This window comes from Aegilops tauschii, chromosome 3 (genome assembly GCF_002575655.3).
Source record: "Aegilops tauschii subsp. strangulata cultivar AL8/78 chromosome 3, Aet v6.0, whole genome shotgun sequence".
NCBI classification, from domain to species: domain Eukaryota; kingdom Viridiplantae; phylum Streptophyta; class Magnoliopsida; order Poales; family Poaceae; genus Aegilops; species Aegilops tauschii.
The window spans coordinates 6530400-6551634 of record NC_053037.3 but is presented as its reverse complement, the minus strand read 5'-3'; the positions used below and the strand labels follow the sequence as shown (position 1 = coordinate 6551634).

The following is a 21235-nucleotide window of genomic DNA, read 5'->3' as shown; positions in this document are numbered from 1 at the left end:
TTTGTATCAAAGAAGCCCTAAATTAATGGTGGTTCCGCGCCAACAAACTAATGAGATACTATGTCATGGTCGTTCAAAAGATTATATCAATACATTTCCCGGCCTTTCACACATCACAACAGTCCACAGGGCAAAGTTCTTGCTGCTGCTGCTGCGCCGCGTGCCATGGTATGATGGCAACAGAGGAGGAGACCGCTGGAGAACAGACTTTGGCCCTGTTTGGATACTCTAACTTAGTTAGAGGTTAGTGTTGGTTTCTAACTTGTGACTAACCCTGAACTAACTCTAGCTTTTGTGGTGTTTGGATGAGAGAGTTAGATTGACAATAAATGCACTTTCTCAATCATTTGGCCCTCTTTTCAGCCGGATTCGTTGTGCTCGGCTCTTCTGTGGCCTCCTCCCGCTCAGAAATGACATAAACTACAGGGAGTGCACAAAAATCTGAAGAGAAAACTAACTAGGAGTCTAGGACAAGTCATACAAAATTGAAAAAAAAACTTTTCATGTGAGTATGACCGAGCTCATTTAACATGCATGAAAAAAAAAACTGTTGGACTAACAACTTGTGGCATTAAAAATGCCTGGCAAAGTTACTCAAAAGAATTTCTCAACCACATGCTCTTGGCAACTTGAAAAAAGGTACAGCACAGAAAGCTCTGTGTATGCAGTATGCACACCCTCTTTAAGAATTTCAGGCATAAACGATCTATATACTCTCTACAAAAAAAGTTTCTATCCCTAAATGATATAACCTCCTGTAAAGCTGTTGCCGAACAATTCTCTTATTCGAAAAAAACAAGTTATGTTATAGCCATAAAGAAGGTTTCTGACAAAATTAATGTCAGAAAACTGACTACCACCGAAGTAGTTTACACAACAGTTATTGGCAAAAACCCAAAAGTTACCCCGCAAAAAAGAAAAATAAATCCAAAAGTTACATGCAAGGAAGAGCAATTTGTTATAGTACCGGTGATCACACTCAGGAAGAAAAGGATACGCGGCCGCCGGAGTGCGCACCTGGGGGCGCTGGTGTCGGGGATTGGGGGCGGAGGGGCAGAGGGCGGGGGCGGAGGACGGGGGCGGAGGGGCAGAGGCAGGGGGCGGAGGACGGGGGCGGAGGGCAGCGGCGGGATGCGAACGAGGGACAGAGATCAGGTGACAAGCACCTTTGCATGTCACCGTGTGCCTTGCGGCCCGAATTCAAATTTAAACATTGCAAAAAAAATCTGAAAAAATCATGTATATTCACAGCACATATTAAGTTAACCCCTAAAAAATTCAGATCAAAATTCGAAACATACATCGAGAAGCAAAAAAGAGAAATCTGTCATGAATAGTTGCGAATGGTTCTCGATGTATGTTTCAAATTTTGATCTGAATTTTTTAGGGATTATCTTAATATGTGCTGTGAACATGCATGATTTTTTTCAAAAAAAATCGTAATGTTTAAATTTGAATTCGGGCCGCAAGGCACACGGTGACGTGCAAAGGTGCATGTCACCTGATCTCTGTCCGCGAACGAGAGGGGGGCGGGATGCGCGGGATCCAGGTGCGGGATCAAGATGCGGGATGGATGTGATGCAGTACTTTTTTAATGGGACCCACCACATCTAACCCCAATTAGCACCTCCCCACCCGGTTGGTTTTTTTTTTGCTGGGTTAGATGCAAACAACTCTACCCTAACCCATATGTTAGGATATTTTAGGGTTATTTCTGCCTCAACTAACCTATGCCGGCTCTAACCCCTGATCCAAACAGGGCCTTTATTAATACTACTAGCTAGGTCATCAATTCCTTGGTGTGACTTGAGAGACTGGCTGGATGCGTGCAGCGGACAAAAGATTTTATGCTTTCCTACATGCAGGGCAGTACTACTCCTGCTAGCTAGTCGTCGTCGTGTAGCTATTGTTCGTGAGTACCTGGCAACAACGGCATCAGAACCCCAGATATATCTGAACCAAAAATCCTTGGCTTCTTCCCACACAACACATTGCAAGGTTCATTCACGAACGAATACTTCAGCTTCACCATCATCAGTTTGCATTGCAAAGAGGAGAGGTGGAAGGGAAGAGGGAGGTAACCAGGATGGAGAAGACGGGCAACAAGAAGGCGAGGCTGGTTGTTGAGAGTGTTAAGGTGAAGCAAGCAAGAAGCCGGAAGCAGCAGCAGCGCGATCGTCGTCGCCGCCGCCCCCGACCCGAGACCGAGAGCCATGGTCGGTGGTCGCCGTCGAGTTCGACAAGCACCTGCTTGACTGCCCACTCTGCTCCTTGCCATTGAAACCTCCCGTCTGCCAGGTATAGTAGTTTTTCTCAACGCACATCGATCTTGGTCCATCGCTCCATCTAATTTGGTTGGGATTTGATTTCCGTGCTGTGCTGTGCAGTGCCGCTCTCGTCATGCGGCGTGCGGCTGCTGCGCCACGAGCCACTCCAACAAGTGTCCGGCGTGCACCGACGGCGGCGCGTACGAGCACACGGACGTGCTGGATACCTATCTCCTGGCGGCCAAGGTGCGGTGCCCCAACGAGGCGCACGGCTGCCGGAGCTCCGTCGCCTACTGCCTGGCGGGCGAGCACTGGCTGGTGTGCCCGCACGCGCCGTGCCGCTGCCCGGAGCCCGGCTGCGCCTTCCTCGGCTCGCCGCCGGCGCTCTGCCGCCACCTCGCCACGCACCACGCGTGGCCCGTGACCGACATCGCCTACGGCTTGAAAGATTGCGTTAAGCGTATGCCTGGCACGGACGCGTTCTGTGTTATATATAGGCCACAATGCGGGCTAGGGTTTACAAGGATCTGGTGGTTAGGTTGTTGGATTGATCTTCAAGTTAACTATACAAGATATATACAAGATAGAGATCCTCCAACAACCTACCAACCAAGTTATATCAAGATAAACACGCCGCACCGGCCCTACAGCGTATATACGGTTTATACTCCATCATAATACATATACAAGTATTCTAACACGGCTCGGTGCTGGAGCTCCACATGCAGCCGGCGGAGCAGCGGCACCTGCTGCTCGCGAAGAACGGCGAGCGGGTGTTCCTCGTCGTGGCGAGCGAGCGCGGCGGCGGGGACCACGTGGTGAAGGTGGTGTGCGTGAGGGCGAGCGCGGAGGACGGCCCGTGGTGGTACCGGTGCATGGTGTGGATCCACGCGCCCGTGGACCCGGAGACCGGCAGGAAGGACGTCGTGATGCTGGAGGCCAAGGTGGTGAACTGCGCGGACCCCTGCGAGCAGGCGGCCATGGAGGTCGGCGGCAGGTGCCTGCATGTGTCGTCGTCCGACGTGCCGCCGGAGGGAGGGATCCTTCTCCGAGTCCGCATCAACAAGCTCCAACTCCGAGCTCCAGTTCCCGGGCCAACTAGTTACGTATTAGACTAGCTACAATGGGTAGTAACATAGACTAGTAACATGGGCATGTTACTGATAGGACTTTAACTCGGAGTAGTCTAGATCTTCCGGTGAACCTACCTTCTGCTTGTCCGGACGAGGAACTCCCGGTGCCGGCCATGGTGATGGTGGCCGGTGCTGGCAGAGAGTGGATGGCGACGGTGGAGCTTCCCGTGAGCACCGCGCTAACCCTGGATCGGTAGGGATTGTTGGTGGGATTTGTGGCAGCGATCAACCTCGTAAGTCGTGCCCGGCCCCCACCTCTGTTTATATATCGCGGGTCACAGGGGCCCACCAACCATGGTTTGGTTGGGCGCCCCCGATCAGGGCGCGAGTCAAGGGCCCGTTCAACCCGTTGGGTTTGAACGGGAGAGAGATCAACCTAACATTCTCCCCCTTGATCTCAACTTTACTTTTAACTTTATACTTTCTAGTTTATTTGTTTCATCACATATTGGTACATAGAGCATGTTTCATCGTCACGGCTTAATTGCCGTTAGAATCATACAGCTACAACATACTTTATGCTCAGAAACAAATTCTGTTCCTTTTGGGCCTATCCAGGAATCATAAGGCTTTCCCTTAAACCCATGCCGGCTAAGTGTTCCTTGAACACATTGGGTGGTAAGCCTTTCGTTAGCGGATCCGCAAGCATATCTTTTGTCCTTATATGCTCGAGACTTATAGTTTGATCCTGGATTTTATCTTTCACAACATAATACCTTATCTCTATTGTTTTGGCAGCATTACTCGACTTGTTGTTGTGAGCGTAAAATACTGCGGGCTGGTTGTCACAGTACATCTTTAGTGGTTTGTGAATACAATCTACCACTTTCAAGTCGGGTATAAATTTCTTTAGCCATATCGCCTGCCCCGTGGCTTCGAAGCATGCTATGAACTCTGCATACATCGTGGATGATGCAACTATCGACTGTTTGGAGCTTTTCCACAAAATAGCTCCCCCAGCGAGGGTGAATATGTATCCTGACGTGGATTTTCTATCATCTCTGTCCCCCGCAAAATCTGCGTCTGAATACCCTTTTATCTCTAGGGAATCACTTCTCCTGTATATTAGCATGTAGTCCTTCGTGCCTTGCGCATAACGCAATGCTTTCTTTACCATCTTCCAGTGCTCTAGGCCTGGATTCTCTTGATATCTACCGAGTACCCCGGTGATAAAAGCTAAGTCAGGGCGAGTGCACACTTGTGCATACTGTAAGCTGCCAACTGCCGAAGCATATGGTACTGCTTTCATTTGATCGATCTCATACTGGTTCTTGGGACATTGAAATTTTCCAAAACTATCGCCCTTGACTATTGGAGCAGGTGTGGCTTTACTCGCATGCATATTATACTTTTTAAGAACCTTTTCCAAATATGCTTGCTGAGATAGTCCTAAGACTCCATTGTTCCTATCTCGGTGAATTTCTATGCCCAAAACATATGATGCTTCACCAAGATCTGTTATGTCAAAATTTGAGGATAAGTGTTTCTTTGTTTCTTGTAGTAGACTAACATCACTACTAGCAAGCAGGATATCATCCACATACAAGATTAGGAAAATAGATTTCCCATTTTTAAACATTGCATAAATGCAATTATCCTCAATATTTTCTTTAAATCCAAAACTTTTAATCGTTTGATTAAACTTTAGATACCACTGCCGAGAGGCTTGTCTTAATCCATAAATGGACTTCTTCAGGCGGCATCCCATATTTTCCTTGCCTTCCATGATAAAACCCTTGGGTTGTTTCATGTAGACCTTTTCTTTTAAATCACCATTCAGAAATGCCGTCTTAACATCCATTTGATGTAACTCTAAATCAAAATGAGCAACTAATGCCATTATGATTCTGAAGGAATCCTTACATGAGACTGGAGAAAATGTCTCATTGTAATCTATCCCTTCTCTTTGTGTAAATCCTTTTGCCACGAGTCGTGCTTTATACTTTTCTATATTCCCTTTAGAGTCATACTTAATTTTGTAGACCCATTTACAACCTACTGTTTTGGCTCCTTTGGAAATTTCCTCTAAGTCCCAAACATCTTTGGAACTCATCGATTTCATCTCGTCTTCCATTTCCTTCATCCACTTCGATGAATGAGGGCTTCTCATGGCTTCTTCATATGAGGTGGGATCTTTTTCCATATGAACCATTTCTGTGTTATAAACTTTAAAGTCAGTAGAAATAGCTGACTTTCTTGGTCTTGTAGACCTTCTAAGGGCCTCAATTTCTGGCACATTTTGTGCCTCAACTTCTGGCACTTCTTCTAAAATTTGCTGTTGCACCTCCCTTTCATGCTCAACAACGGGTTTAGTCGGCTCCTGACGGACAGGTTCCGGGTCTTCCCCCATAGCTGTCATGGGTGGAGTAGCAACTGGTAGTGAGAAAAATGGCTCCTGAATCATTGGATTAGGTGCATGCACCCTCTTCTCCTCAAGATCAATTTTCCGAGCTACCAAGCTCCCCCTCGTCATTTCGTCCTCTAAGAAGACTGCATGTCTCGTTTCTACAAACTTTGTATATCTGTCAGGGCAGTAGAAACGAAAACCTTTTGATCTGTCTGGATAGCCAATGAAGTGGCAACTTACTGTTTTGGGATCTAACTTTGCAATGTTTGGATTAAACATTTTGGCCTCAGCAGGGCACCCCCACACCCTGAAGTGTTGCAGGGAGGGCACCCTTCCTGTCCATAGCTCGTACGGTGTTTTGGGCACCGACTTGCTTGGTACTCTATTGAGAATGTGAATGGCGGTTTCGAGCGCCTCCATCCATAACCCTAATGGCAAGTTGGAATAACTCATCATGTTGCGCACCATATCCATAAGTGTACGGTTGCGCCTTTCAGCTACTCCATTCTTTTCTCCCAGAGTGGGATACATTAAAAGCACCTGAGTTATCATATCTTTTTCTTGCCAGAATTTCTCCCGCCATACGGGATTTTTGACATAATATTATGTCAGCTTTACCCCGTTACACAGGTATTTTCCCAGACTTTTCCCGCCATGCGGGTTTTATCATAATCATCTTTTTCCCGCCATGTGGGTAATTCGTTGCAAGGGAACATAAATGCCAGAATTGGCTCTTTTGACTGCATATTCAAGCATCAAATTTAGGAATAAATCCGAATGCTCTTTGACACACATGCTTGATCCGACGTTGGTCAAATTAAACACGCATGTTGCTTGTTTCATCTCAAATCATGTTGACTGAAAAATCTTCTTCATAGAGAGTACATGAAAGACATTCATCAACCAAGACTCTCAATGATCTATTTCTTTTCTTTTGATGCCATTCTTTAGAGAGAACATACTCCCTCACGTTATGACCTTTCTTGGTCATCTTTTGGGTCACTTGTACCCAGCCATTCGCTTTCATGAATGAAAGCATGAAAAACTTTTAGTCTGAGAAAACTTAGCCAATAATCAACAATAATGGGCATAAAAATAACCCTACGTTGGTCTGGTTAAAAGAAATGCACATTAAACTTTTGAAACTTTCTTTTATATTCTAAATCACCGTTGTGACAGAATTAGAATAAACATCATCCTTCTACATTAATCCCATATCACCGTTGGGCGGAAATGGAAATAATGCATATAACTCATAAACAACGTGATGATAGTATTTCTATTGAACAACTTTGCTAAGAATTAATCATCATCATCAACTTTATTGCAACGGGAACAAGAAATATACATTTCTCTTGTGCAAGAGCATTTCTTGATCTTTATTCTTTCTCTGAAAATTGATCACTTTGATACAAAATTTATCAGAGATTTAAACTTTGAACATAAGACCCATAGAATTATAGCATTCTTATCATCAACGTTGGTCAGAAAATAACAATGCCACATTTTAACTTTAAAACAAATATCTTTCTTTTGTCATAGTGGAAACTATCTGCATCTTATTTCACCCACAGGGGAAAAACATTGCTAAGAACATTTCTTCCAATTAAACTTTCCCGTTGGTTCCAATTTAATTGGAGGATAAAACTTTTACTTTGCAGCGAAAACTTTACAATATTCTATTCAAAAAACAATCTGTACTCTTTTACTCTCTAAGCAATTTTAACCAGTTGGTTAAAAAATGCATTACAGAAGCAACAATTTAATCTTTTACTTTAGTTCTATTCACTTTTAAAAGAGCACTTTTATTTTCAATAATAAACATGATCATGTTATTAAAAACGTTGGTCATAAAAATAACATAACCATATTCATTTTAATAATCACTTTAACATGCTCTTAAAAACTTAATTCTATCTAAACTTTTATTTTCTTTGTAAAAGAGCAGTATTAATTATTTACGCAGCGGAAAAACATGAATAAAAATTCATGAACTTTTAATTCTTTACAGAAACTTTTCTTTGACAAGATAAAAAATTCATGAACTTTATTATTTTCTTTATAAAATTCATGAACATTTCCTTTTCTGAAAATTTTCATTCTCATAAAGTTTTTCTGTTTACTTTGTTATTTACTAAACAAAAAATTTCGTTGGAAAAAATTTGCATAGAAAACACTATTTGAAATTTGTGCAAAACTGGACAAATAACAAAATAAACAGAAAACAAAAAGAAAACGAGCAGCACATCAACGGCCTGCCCTCTCGCCCGGCCCACGGCCTGCTCGCGTGCTGTGCGCGCCTGTCCTGGCCGAAGCCGGCCCAGCCTCTCAAGGCCTGTTCGGCTCGCGCGCGGGGCTGCCGGCCCAGCAGCTCAGCTGGCCAGCGCTTTCGGCCCAAAAAGCCCAGCTTTGCAGCGACGGCTTAGGGTTTGAATCTCAGCCGCCCGCTGAGATCCGACGGTGGAGCGTCGTTTGCGCTGGATCAAAACGGTCCGACCGGCCTCACCGCCCGAACCCTAGGCTCATTCCGTTTCTCTCGCGCGCCGCGCGCCTCTTCTCGTCTCTTTCGCCGGCGGCGGCTCCTCTCGTAGCCCACGGCCTACTCTCTCCGGCCGCCGGCGACGGTGACGAAAGCCACCAAGCCAGGCGTGCCTCCCCTTCCTTCCCTATGCGCCGCGCGAGCCCCTTTCTCCTCTCGCTCGCGCACCTTCTCTGTCCCGCGCGACAGCGGAAAAGAGGGCTTCACCCCGGTCGCCGGCGACGGTGTCGAGCTGCCAGCCGCCGTCTCTTACTCCTCCCCCTTTCTGTGCTACCTTCTCCATCCCCACTATAACAGCGAGAGAGAGAACAACAGGAGGGCAATCTCTGTTCCTCCCCGCGTCCGATGGTGCTCAAACGACGGCGAGTGGCGGTGCCCCTACAGTTCCCCTTGCCGGCGTGCGCGAACTCCCGCCGGAGAGCGCGCCGCTGTCAAGTGGTCCTGTGGAGGTGCCCTTTGCCCCGAAGGGTTGTTCTTCGTCCCCGCACCTCGGCTTGCCGATGCGTGTGGGGATCGAGAGGAACGGCGCGGCCTTGCAGCGGCGCGATTTCTTTGCCCTTTGCCCCTATTGTTCTTTTAGGGTTAGGGTTCTTTGGGGGAGGGGATCTCTTTTTCTTTTTCTTTTTCTGTTGTTGTTTCTTTGTACCCAAATCGACTAGCCCGATCTGGCTGATACCATTGATAGGACTTTAAATCGGAGTAGGCTAGATCTTCCGGTGAACCTACCTTCTGCTTGTCCGGACGAGGAACTCCCGGTGCCGGCCATGGTGATGGTGGCCGGTGCTGGCAGAGAGTGGATGGCGGCGGTGGAGCTTCCCGTGAGCACCGCGCTAACCCTAGATCGGTAGGGATTGTTGGTGGGATTTGTGGCAGCGATCAACCTCGTAAGTCGTGCCCCGGCCCCCACATCTGTTTATATATCGCGGGTCACAGGGGCCCACCAACCATGGTTTGGTTGGGCGCCCCCGATCAGGGCGCGAGTCAAGGGCCCGTTAGACCCGTTGGGTTCGAACAGGAGAGAGATCAACCTAACAGTTACTAGTCTATGTTACTACCTCTATAGTGAGGAGTAACATATATGTGGTAACATGCAACACTTCATTTATTAGGCTATAGACACATCTTGTCTTGATATGTGTGATGTTACTCATACTACTAGTAACTAGCTATGTTACTACTTTGCTCACTTTCTTCATTTATTGCTTGCCACATCATCCACTTTATCTAGATATGTGTGATGTTACTATCTATGTTACTCCCACTGTGGGTAGTCTTAGGTTGCAGTTTTAGTTACTACTCCTACTTTACAAGTCATCAAGAATGTCGTCCATGTTCCCGGCATCAGGTGGTGGGGGTGGATCTGACACATGCAACACTTGGAGGTGGACGACGCTGCCACAACATGCGCGTGGGTTGGTGTGCGGCGGCGGGACTGGGCTGGTGGCGATGGCGGCACTCAGAGGTGGACTGCAGGTGTCCTCGTGGTGGCGTCGCGGTCTCGAGCCCCGGCGTGCTAGAGCGCGATAATTCGGTGCTCCGACATGCCGGCTCCTTCGGGTGACACGAACTGACCTCTTCCCCGGTGAGGGTACCAGGCCATGACAGGCGGCCAGCGAGGGTGGCACGAGGGTCTCCGGCACCGTTGGCGGTATATAGGGATAGGTTGTGGTGTGCTCCGAGGGCTGCATTGGATATGGCCCATGGAGGGCCTGCTACTCCGGTGGCCCATCTTCCAAGGTTGCCCCAGTGATGATACTGGTTGGCCCCAACGACCCGCGCAAACTACCGATATGGGGGCTGGTGATCCTCCTGGGGGGGCGTCGATGAGTGTGGTGATCCCTCAGGCATGATGGTGTATCTTCTATGCTTTGTCTCGGCAACGGGCTAGAGAGGTTTAGTTGAGCACGTTTGTGCGCCTTTTGCGCTCTGGGATTGCTTTCTGTTTATTTTCTTTGATCAGCTCTTGAGGATTACCTCAATACTCCCTCTCGTCTTTTTTACTCTGCATATAAGGATTGTCTGAAGTCAAACTTCATAAAGTTTGACCTTATTTATATGTGAAAATATCAACATCTACCATGCTAAAGTTATACGATATGGAAATTTAAGTCATGACACATCTACTGATACCTATTGGGGCGCTTATAGGCGCCGTCGCACCGGCCGAACTGTTTGGGCTGGTCGAGCCCCAACCGTTCGATTCGAAGATTGGGCTCTTGTGCAGTTCCTTTCTTAAAAGAAAAAAACGAATCTCGCGAGCACAGCGGAAAAAAAGGAGCAGCGGGCGCCGCTGCCATGGATGAGCAAGCGCGACCAACTTCAAATCACCACCGGTCGCGGCCCCAGCCAATCGTCACCGCCGGTCGCCGCCGCCGCCGGTGGCCAGCTCCACACATGTAACATCGGCACTCGTGGTTGTAGCTCTGGTGGCGACGATTGCAGCTCCAATGGCGAGGGCCATAGCTCGCCGCTCACGCCTGATGCCGCAGCTCATCGGTCACATCTCATCGTCGTAACATCTCGGTCACCAGTTCCAGCAAAAACGAGCGCCCGTTCCAGCAAAATCGAGCAACGGTTGTAGCAAAAAATCCAGACGCTCGCTTGTGCAATGTGGCAAAAATGCAAACACACCGGTTGTAGCAAAAGCGACAACGGTTGTAGCAAAAACCGATGATGACCGTGGTGGCTGGCGAGCCCTGATGCTCCGCCGACAGGAGGTTGTAGCTCCCAGCGTTGCCGGTTGCAGCCCCCCATGACGAAGTTGCAGCTTTTGGTGTCAGCAGTCCCAGCATCCCGTGGCCGTGAGCTTCGACGTTGTAGCTCGCTACACAGTGGTCGTCGCAAATTTTGACACTGGTTGTAGCAAAAATCGATGGTGATCGTGGTGGCCGGCGAGGCCTGATGCTCCGTCGACACGAGGTTGCAGCTCCCCACGACGAGGTTGCAGCTTCTGGCGCCGGTAGTCCCAGCTCCGCCCAGCCACAGTCGTAGAGGAGGTGGAAGAAGCACCCCCAGCTCCGCAGCAGCGCCTTGCTCATGTTCTTTCCCTCGCCTTCACAAATTTAGGGGCTGTTTGGGGGGGGGGGGACATGGCTCATCGAATTACAAAGCACTAGTGGATGAGGGGTAGGGGATGGGTGTGCGGCCATGTCCGGTTCCTAGTAGCAGCGGAGGCCGGTGGTCAACAGGAGGAGAGGTCCATGGAGGAAAAACGAGACCAGGGAGAAACAGAGAGAGAATGAGGAGAGGAGAATGATGGGAGGAAGAGGATAAGGAAGGAAGGAGAAAAAGAAGGGGAAGGGACAGGCGTGGGCCACACAAGGAAAACGTGCGGACGCGGGGGAGGTAGCGCGCGCCAGCGATGACGCAGCGAACGACCGGTGCAAACTCGGCCGGTGCGTCGTTCCCAAACATTTACCTATTGATTTCATGCTGTGAATGTCGGTATTTTTTTTCTATAAAGTTGGTCAAACTTTACGAGGCTTGACTTTAAACAAATCTTATGTGCGAACTAAAAGGGACCGGAGGGAGTACATTGTGTATTGTATCGCTTGGTTGGGTGGCTTTATTAATATGGAAATCCTACATATGTTCGCAAAAAAAAAGAATCCTACATAAACAAAAAAATAATCCATTGTAATAAATGTTGAAAATTTCTTTGATCCAAATGGCCCTTACTGATTTATTTTGAGGGAAAAATGGCCCTTACTGTTGATCAATCTTCGAATCTTCAAAGGTTACTTTTATTTTCACTTCAAGAAGAAGAAGAAGAAGAAAAGGCGCCGGTCAATTTTGGCTGGCAGTTGTTCAACGCTCTTCTTGGCGGGTCCCACGGTACAGAAAACCCCCACGCCATCATCCATCGACGCTCCTCTCCACGAAACCCGCGTCTAAGTCTCATTCATGGCGCCGTCCTCTTCCTCTTCCCCATGGAGATGGAGCAGAGCACCAAGCCCACCTTCCTGACTGAACCCATCCAGCTCGCCTCCCTCCTTTCCAAATAATCAAGCAGATCCACTCCTCCTCCTCCTCCTCCGCTGGACCGCACTGGGGCGCAGAGCGGAGGCCTCCGGTCGATCTGTCCTGCCGCTGCGGGTGAGGAACCCTCACTTTCTTGGAGTTGATTTTTCGATGGTTCTTGTTCGCCTCAAACATGCCATCCCTGCGGCGCAGAGCACTGATCGCAGTTTGGTTTGCAGTTTTGTTGGGACTTGGGAAGGGGGCCGAGCGGAGCCGCCGAGGAGAAGCAGAGGAAGAGGAAGAAGGTTTGCCCCCATGCCTTCCCTTGCAGATTTGTTCTTCAATTTCAGATGAGATTTGCCAAGTGATTGTTTCTTCTGAGCATTCGATAGCTCACTCGTCCCACCGCATTCAGCTTACACTAGCAGCAGTAGTAGTGCTTTCATCATTTCATATTTTACCACGCGTGTTAAATGAAGAGAGTTCATGGCCGGCGCTCTAACTTGGAGATGCTGTCAAGGCACAAACAACAGTTAATTACGGAAATACTAGCTGTTCCGTTGACATGATATTGGTATCTCAATTCTTAAAGAGGGGTAAGTTGACAATATGGCAGTCAACTTATAGTATTGTTGATTTGCAGATTACAGTACTGAATTTACGGATTGTGTCGAACGCAAGGAATTTCTTCAATGCCATCTGTGTATGCTTTCGTTTCATTTTTTTTAATAGACCATCATGGTCTGGTTTTGACTTGCATATTCAATAGAATTTTGTGGTATACAAAAAATAACACATCAAGACAACGCAGATACATAACCATCAGCATACCTTTTCTCCTTACTGTTTTGACATGGTTTCTCTGGTGACCTATGTGCGCAGTTTGATCCAGTAAAGCCGAGGAAACTTGGGCCCGAAGAAGATTGTCTCCGTAACTGCTGGCAATTCCTCCAGTATAAGGTTTCCTACTTTCATACCCTTGCTGCTTGTTTACTATCTGTATATATATTTTCCTAGATGGAAACCTTGCAGAATTGTTAACACATCCACATTTCAGTAAGGTATAATGATCTTGAATAAAACATTTAGCTGGTAGATATTGAGCTATGCGATTGGAGTGTCTCTTTTCAGTATTTCTCTCAACAATGTCATTCGGATTTATGATACTGCTTGGTAACATTGTAGCTTCATTTTTACATGACCAGACTACCTTCTGTTTGCAATATGTGAACCTCGATTATTTCAGAGCTTGAATTTTAGGATGTTTTTCACGGTTAAGATGAATTAGGCAAAGCGATGTTTACGTTAAATTGTCCATTCGTATGCTCCTATGTACAGTGTCATTCTTATGTTGAACAGTAAAACAGAGATCCTGCATTGGTGGTTGTACTGGTGGTTAAAAGTAAATATGATTGTTTAGGATAAGCACAACTTTCTGCCAAATTACTTGGCTAAAGGCACACAAAAAAAGTAAAGGTTTAGTCAAGAACGAACCTGCTGTTCTTGTAAACTGCAAGCAAGGTTTTTTCCGCCAACTAGGCTCGTCTTCGCTTGTTGAATTTCTGAACAAATCTTGCTGAAAATTCAGGACCCTGAGATTTTGCCACTCTGGTGTGAAATTCAGTAAATGAATCAATAATAAACTCAACCAACATGTATGAATCAACACAGATGTTGAGTTTAGATCTTTGAACTCCCACACTAAAATATAGGGTTCCCTTCAATATATGTCATGTTTATGACTGGCTGCACGACAATAATGTTACCCTCTGATCCATATTACTTATCTTAGATTTGTCTAGATACGGATGTATGTAGACACGTTTTAGTGTTTGATACATCCGTATCTAGAGAAATCTAAGACAAGTAATATGGATCGGAGGGAGTAGTAAATTTGTCATTAATAGTACTTTCACTGTTTATACTTTATCACGTCTATTAAATGAAAAGATTTCGTGTGTATAATAAAGAGAGTTTGTGACTTGTAGAGGCTATCAAGGCAAAATTAACGGTTGATTGCTTGGATATAGCTGTATTATTCATATGGTATTAGTATCTCAACTCTTAAAGAGGCTTAAGTTCACGATTCAGTAGTCAACTTACAGTAGTGTTGACTTACAGAATACTAAGTTTACGGAATGTTTCTAACGGAAGGATTTCTCGGAGTCAACTGTGTGTGGTTTCATTTTTATTGATAAACCAGCATGGATTTGTTTTGACTTACGTATTCAATACAGTTTTGTGGTATACATAAAAAAATAACGTAGTATCAGCACAAGGTTTTCTATTTAATAGAAAAAATAACATATTCTGTCTGAAAAAACAACATATCAACATATTCAATACAATTTTGTACTTACTGTTTTTCAGAAAAAAATAATACTCAGTTAGCAAATACATAACCATCAGCATACCTTTTCAGCTTTTCTCCTTGCTGTTTTTGACATGGTTTATCTAGTGATCTATGTGCACAGTTTTATCCAGTTCGATGGATATAGCTTCAGCTCTTTATGTTCCTGCACCACTCTTCTTTAATCATTTCTCACATACTTTTACTATTTCAGGCCACACAATGACTATTATAGATTTCATAGAGCTGAGTGATGATGATATTATCGACTTGAGTAGCGATGAGGAGACTGTTCAAGAGGTTCAGATTGCAACTCAACACCGGGCGACGTCGCTTGATAGGCAGGGTATGTTTTTCCTAGCTGGTGAAGGAAACCAAGGGGTGCAGGCCGTATTTGTTGCAGCTGGTGAAGGAAGTCAAGATGTGCAGGCCGTGTTTGTTGCAGCCAGTAAAGGAAGTCAAGATGTGCAGACTGTGTTTGTTGCAGCTAGTGAAGGAAGGCAAGAGGCTACTGAGCCCGGACATGCTTTGGAAGCTACCGCATTGTCCATGGTTATGGAGAAAGCACCTCTTGTTGCAGCTAGTGAAGGAAGGCAGGAGGCTGCTGAGTCTGGACATGCCTTGGAAGCTACCACGGTGTCCTTGCTTACAGAAACACCACCTCTAGGTACGGCTAAATCACTGTACTGTCATCGCTCTCCAACATCAGCGCCATTCCCCAGTAAATTCCTCTCTACCCCTTTGTCATTACAGTTGTGTGTTTATCATGCAGAAGATCCATATCAAGCAAACTCTGCGACAAATTTCTAGTATTTGAAAAGTTCAGCAGTGGCCTTCCTGAAAAAAAATGCTAACATTGACCTGCTGCAGGCCCGACTTCCACCACTCCGAAAGCTCAGACTTCTGAAGGTGGCGACGCAAAGGCAGTGAGAGTGAAGAGGAAATATCGTAAGGGGAACTACCATACCGACACTCCTAGGAGAAGTCCTAGGCTTATACAGATGGGTGAATGTTGTACCAGTCCTGTGGAAGAGCCAACAGCCGACCACAAGAGGTCTCGCATGCTCGGGCCAGCAGAAGAATCAGCTACCTTTATCAACTCAGCTGAAACGGTTGTCCTCGCTCTGCCACATGCTGGATCAACGAATTGTCTTCGCTCTCCAACATCAGCGACATTCCCCAGTAATTTCCTCTACATCCTTTTGTCATTACAGTTGTGTCTTTATCATGCAAACGTTCCATATCAAGCAAACATTGCAACAAATTCCTGTGTTTGAAGTTAACATTAGCCTTCCTAGAAAAATGTTAATAATGACCCGCTGCAGGCCTGATTTCCACCAGTCCTACAGCTGTGACTTCTGGAGGTGGCGATGCAAAGCTGGTGAGAGTGAAGGCGAAACATCCTGAGAGGAACTACCATATCTTGTCCTTGGTTAGGCAAAAACCACCTCTTGGTACGGTTTGTCCTTGCTCTCCAACATGCTGAATCGCCGAATTGTCCTCGCCCTCCAACATCAGCGCCATTCTTGTCATTACAGTTGTGTGCTTTATCATGCAAACAATCCATATCAAAGCAAGTGTTGCAACAAATTCCTAGCATTTGGAGTTAACAGTGGCCTTGACAGAAAGATGCTAACAGTGATCCTGCTGCAGCTCCGACTTCCACCAGTCCGAAGGCTCTGTCCTCAGAAGGTGGTGACGCGAAGCTTGTGACCGGGAAGGTGAAACGTCGTAGGAAGAACTGCCGACCCTGCAAACTAACTCCTTAGACTGAATCTTTCTAACTACTGTCGTTGTAGTTCCTCTCATAGGTAACCACTCTTGTTGCATCTGTAGTGGGATCTGAGCTCGTCGTTGCCCCATCTCTCTGCATCAAATTCGTCTAGGATGTAAGTTGTGGGTGATTTTTGGACTTGTTTCGTCAAGCACATCATTAATTAGGTGGTATTTTGGTGAGCTTGGAAAATGGCGCGCAGCTGCTGTTTTCTGGGAGCTTAAGAAATTTTTGTAGGAGTTAATCCTGGCTCCAACCTGAGATGTAACCAAACCAACAATAGATCCAGATTTGTGAGAGCAACTGCATTTTGATTTATTTACTTTGCGAAAAAAGTGTGTTTTGCTTTGGTAGATGAAGGCTGAAGCGATAGCTTAGTTCTGTCCGCAGATGAATTTACAGGTGTTCTTGCTGACCTGCACGCCTGGTAATGTTATGCATGACATAAGTGTTGTTGCTGCGGTTCAGAATACAACCTTTTGGAGCATGGCATTTTTTTTGCTCCGTTTTATTTTTGTGAAGACTCGAACATTCTTTTAGAATTATTATCAATATAGTGCTAGATATGAAGAGAAAATTGCAGACATGCCACGGCCAGCTAGAAGATATGCATGACAAAAACGGGAAGATAGGAGGCAATAGTTTGCGAGGGCGCATAACCCCTTTTTTTTTAAAGGGCAGATTGACATCCATATACTGTAGGGGCTGACGGTACTGCCAGTGCCACCGCGCCTAGTGGACTGGTATGTAGAGCCGCTCCCGCTCCTGCAGTGGCGAGCTGCATCTAGCCGGCGGCGACGGAGGAGGAAGCGTGCGGGAAGAGCTCGCGCCGGCGCTGAACCTTCCCTTCCCATTCCCGTTGAAGAAGCGCATGCCTCGCTAGGATTTCGGGCTGGCTGACTAGGGTTTTCTGGTCGCCAGTGAGGGAGCAAAGCGTGGCCAGATGTGGACAGGGAGGTGGAAGTGGATGAGGCTAGCCTCGCCGCACGCGTCCATTAAAAAGGACGGGCATGCGGCCCTTCCACACACTGCCAGGCGGGCCCAAGGTAGGTGGCCGCGTTGGACACAACTGAATTTTATCCTAAGTAACAAAATTACATTCATATTCGTAGACCACCTATCGACGACTACAAGCACTGTAGTGAGCCGAAGGCACACCGCCGTCATTGCCCCTCTCTCGCCGGACCAGGGCAAACCTTGTTGTTGTAGACAGTCAGGAAGTCATCATGATAAGACCCCAAAAAACCATAATAACAACCGCCGCCAATGTTTCTTATGTCACGTTCCCGGTTTCCGTTTATACATAGTTGCTTCGGCCGCCATGACTTGAATCTATTTTAACAATATATGTTTGTTGCCCAGAGACTTTGACTGTTTTACAAAATAAAATATTTCTAACAAATACACAAATTTCGGGTGGAACATCTAGACAGAACATTTTTTGTTTAAACAGCGAAATAAATTTAGATTGGGAAGATTATATAAAACAGAAAGAATAAAACCAATTTGTACGCAGAGGATAGGTTACTACTTGAATATAGAAAATTACTTCACTTCCCACAAGAAAACTTGAATGGGTGGTCGGCTCTTGAAGGCATTGTTCTTTTGCTGATGTTTTGGCCGTAATCAATTAGACTGCCACTTAGGATAAATACTTCTTGTCACGAGGGGCACACCTCCACATAATTATGTATTTGGACTTAGTCGTAGATGGTTTTAGTACATTATTTTTGTGTCGTGTTTCGGTGAATGTTGCTCACGCCGTGTTCTTGGTTTCCATTTATAATTAGATGTTTCGACCTTGTGGTGACATGCATCTATTTTTATGAAATATGATTGTTGCCGAGCGATTTTGACTTTTTTACGAAATAAAATGTTTATAACAAATACAGAAATTTTGGATGGAACATCTAGATAGATCATTCTTCTTAGGCAGTGGAAAAAATTTAGACTGAAAAGATTACACAAAACGGAATATTTTGTATGTGCATGGAGTAGAGATTACTACTTGAACACTTCAAAAAAATACTTCACTTCTCGCGAGAGAACTTGAATGGGTGGGTCGGCTCTTGAATGACACCCATCACAATGTGACTCATCACTTCACTTTCTGCGTGAAAACTTGTGACCTTGCCTTCATTAGCTAGACCTAACAATCTCCTAATTAAAGGCATTGCGTTTTTGCTCAAGTTTTGGTCGTAATCAGTTAGACTGCCACCTAGGATGAAAAATCCTTGTCACAAGGGGCAGACCTCCCTTTTCGGAAAAAAAAACAAGGGGCAGACCTCCACATAATTATGTATATGGACTTAGTCGTAGGTGGTTTTAGTCCATTATTTTGTGTCGTGTTTCTGTCAAAGTTGCTCACCACATGTTCTCCGGCTGCGTTTATAATTAGATGCTTCAGCTGCGGTGACTTGCATCTATTTAAACAAAATATGATTGTTGTCGAGAGGTTTTGACCCTTTCCAAAATAAAATGTTTATAACAAATACACGAATTTCGGATCAAACATCCAGAAAGATCATTTTGTTAGACAACGGAATAATTTTAGATTGGAATGATTATATAAATCGGAAAAAATATGTACGTGGGGCAGAGGTTACTACTTGAACATTAAAAATTACTTCACTTCACTTCCCGCGGGAAAACTCGAATGTGTGGGTCAGCTCTTGGATGACACCCCATTACGACGGTGACTTGTCACTTCACTTCCCGTGTGAAAACTCGTGATCTGGCCAAGACTGCCACATAGGATGAAAAATCTTTGCCACGAGGGGCACACCTCCATATATATAATTAAGTGTATGGTCTTAGTCGTAGGTGTTTTTAGTCCATTATTTTGTGTCATGTTTCTATCAATGTTGTTGAGGCCATGTTCTCGGTTTCCGTTTGTAGTTAGATGCTTCGGCCTCAATGTCCATCATCTATTTTAACATATTATTACCGAGAGGTTTTGACATTTTTTCAAGACAAAACGTTTATAAAAAAATATACAAGTTTTGGATGGTAGAAAGATTATTTTGTTAGACAAAAAAAATGTGATAATTTTACATCGGAGAGGTTATACAAAACAGAAAGAAGAAGAAAAAATGTGTACGTGGAGCATAGGTTACTACTTGAATATAGTTTTTTTTTTTCTTTGTTAGCATGCAAAAAAAAGTAGAAGTTCTAGTATCAGATAGCATGTGTGTGGTTTTCTAACTGTAGAAAGACACACACAAAGTACGTTTCTTGACATCGTTTGAGCTGTACAAAGATCGTGCGGTAGGTAGAGAAATGTATATGATGCCCCCAAAAGGAAACGAAACTGCCTCACGTACGATCAACTGGCATACGATTTGTACGAGAAGAGACAGGCCCGTTTTCTGAGGTCTTGGCCCACCACACCAGATGATCCTACAGAATTTGATCGTACGTATAGCAGCTCTCAAAGGAAAATGAAAATGATGTGTTCAATAGCATGCGAATTCCCAAGGGTGCACACAAACACAACAACAATAAAAATCCTTTTTTTCACATCAATTTAATAAGCTCAGAGAATTATGAGTTGGCATCCATGGTTATGGCATTTCTTAACAGGACCAGTAGCATGCAATGCAAGCGCCTTCAATCATACTCCGGATCGTTTCAGTTGCATCTCGGTGGACCTCAATCAATCAATCAGTCGGACCAAGGCAGAGTCTTGTCGATGCGGACGTTGAGTGGCACCTCCATGGCATCGCCCCCGTCCGCTCCCGGGACCAGGTACACCGGCGGCACGGCGAGGAAGGTCCGCTCGCCGGCGGCCACCACGGCGCCGGGCGAGGTGCTGCTCCTCACCTGCATCTCCACCAGCACGATGTCCGCCTTGCCGCCGTTCGCGGTCAGGTTCACCCACATCTTGCACGTGAACCGCGGCTTGGTGGCCGCGCTCCCCCTGGCGCAGACCACGGACACGGCGGTCGCCGCGGCGCCGAGCGCGCCCACGGTCAGCAGGAACACGCGGCCGTCGTCGTCGCCGACGAGCAGCAGCCGCGGCGTCGACACGGGCACCTGGAGCCGGCTCACCTTGCCGTAGTGGATGGCGCGCACCGGCACGGCGTGGGCGGCGCTGAGGTGGGCGGCGAGGTCCGGCGGCGCGCCGACGAAGGCGCAGCCGTGCTCCGCGCAGCGGCAGGGCGCGTGCGCGCAGGCGCTCCGGTGCTCGTCGGCCTCGTGGTAGGTGACGTACCTGTGGCAGCCGGCGTTGGGGCACTGTACCCTGGTGGAGGACACCACGGCGTCCAGCGCGGGGCAGGGGTCGAAGAAGCCGCAGCCGTCCGCGCATGCCCCGCACTGCCCGGAGGGCTGCTGGGCCGCGCACCCGCCGCAGGCCAGGTGGCCGCCCTTGCACTGCAGGCACACAGATCGGACTCCGGCGGCAGATCAGGACGTCTGCGGGAAAGAATCGAGCGGGTGTGGTGGACGAAGAAGGGAAGGGAAGGAAGGGGGCAGAGGAAGAACCTGGAAGACGGGGGGCTTGAAGGGGAGGGTGCAGAGCGGGCAGTGGAGCACGCACATGTCGATCTTCACGGCGAGCTCCGCCCTGGGGCTGCGCTCCGCCACCGCGACGATGGCGCCTCCTCCGGCCGCCGCGTCGTGCGCGACGAGCTCTTGCTTCACGAGATGGCCGTCGGGCAGGTCCAGCCGCGCCTTCTTGGCGCTCTCGTCGGCCTTGTCCGTCGCCGACGGCGAGCCCCTGCTCCTCCCCTCCACGCCGGCGCCCTGCATCCTACCTACCTAGCGCTTGGGGAAAACCCTCTCCGTCTGTTCTGTCCCAGGCCAAACTTTTCCTGTAGCGGGCGCAAGAACAAATGGAGGTCGGCCGGTACCGCACTAGAGAT

General features: G+C 46.9%; 2 protein-coding genes across 3 annotated transcripts; one reads left to right on the top strand and one right to left on the bottom strand.

Moving 5' to 3' along the window:
* The first annotated feature begins 12186 nt into the window (after positions 1 to 12186).
* LOC109738392 (uncharacterized) lies at positions 12187 to 16552 on the top strand. Of its 2 annotated transcripts, none has more exons than XM_040403186.2 (7): positions 12187 to 12381; positions 12486 to 12551; positions 13129 to 13206; positions 14811 to 15263; positions 15467 to 15778; positions 15922 to 16050; positions 16250 to 16552. In XM_040403186.2, exons 4-7 carry the CDS (start codon positions 14819 to 14821, stop codon positions 16363 to 16365), a joined length of 1002 nt encoding a protein of 333 aa, XP_040259120.1. In that variant the 5' UTR covers positions 12187 to 12381; positions 12486 to 12551; positions 13129 to 13206; positions 14811 to 14818; the 3' UTR covers positions 16366 to 16552. The 2 variants fall into 2 exon arrangements, with proteins under 2 accessions (XP_040259120.1, XP_020153079.1); XM_020297490.3 differs by having other exon boundaries at positions 14811 to 15317.
* A 3319-nt stretch (positions 16553 to 19871) lies between these two features.
* LOC109738395 (uncharacterized) lies at positions 19872 to 21232 on the bottom strand. The gene is made up of 2 exons (XM_020297494.4): positions 20856 to 21232; positions 19872 to 20744 (listed from the first exon to the last, which is right to left on the bottom strand). Exons 1-2 carry the CDS (start codon positions 21120 to 21122, stop codon positions 20034 to 20036), a joined length of 978 nt encoding a protein of 325 aa, XP_020153083.1. The 5' UTR covers positions 21123 to 21232; the 3' UTR covers positions 19872 to 20033.
* Between the last annotated feature and the right edge of the window lie 3 nt (positions 21233 to 21235).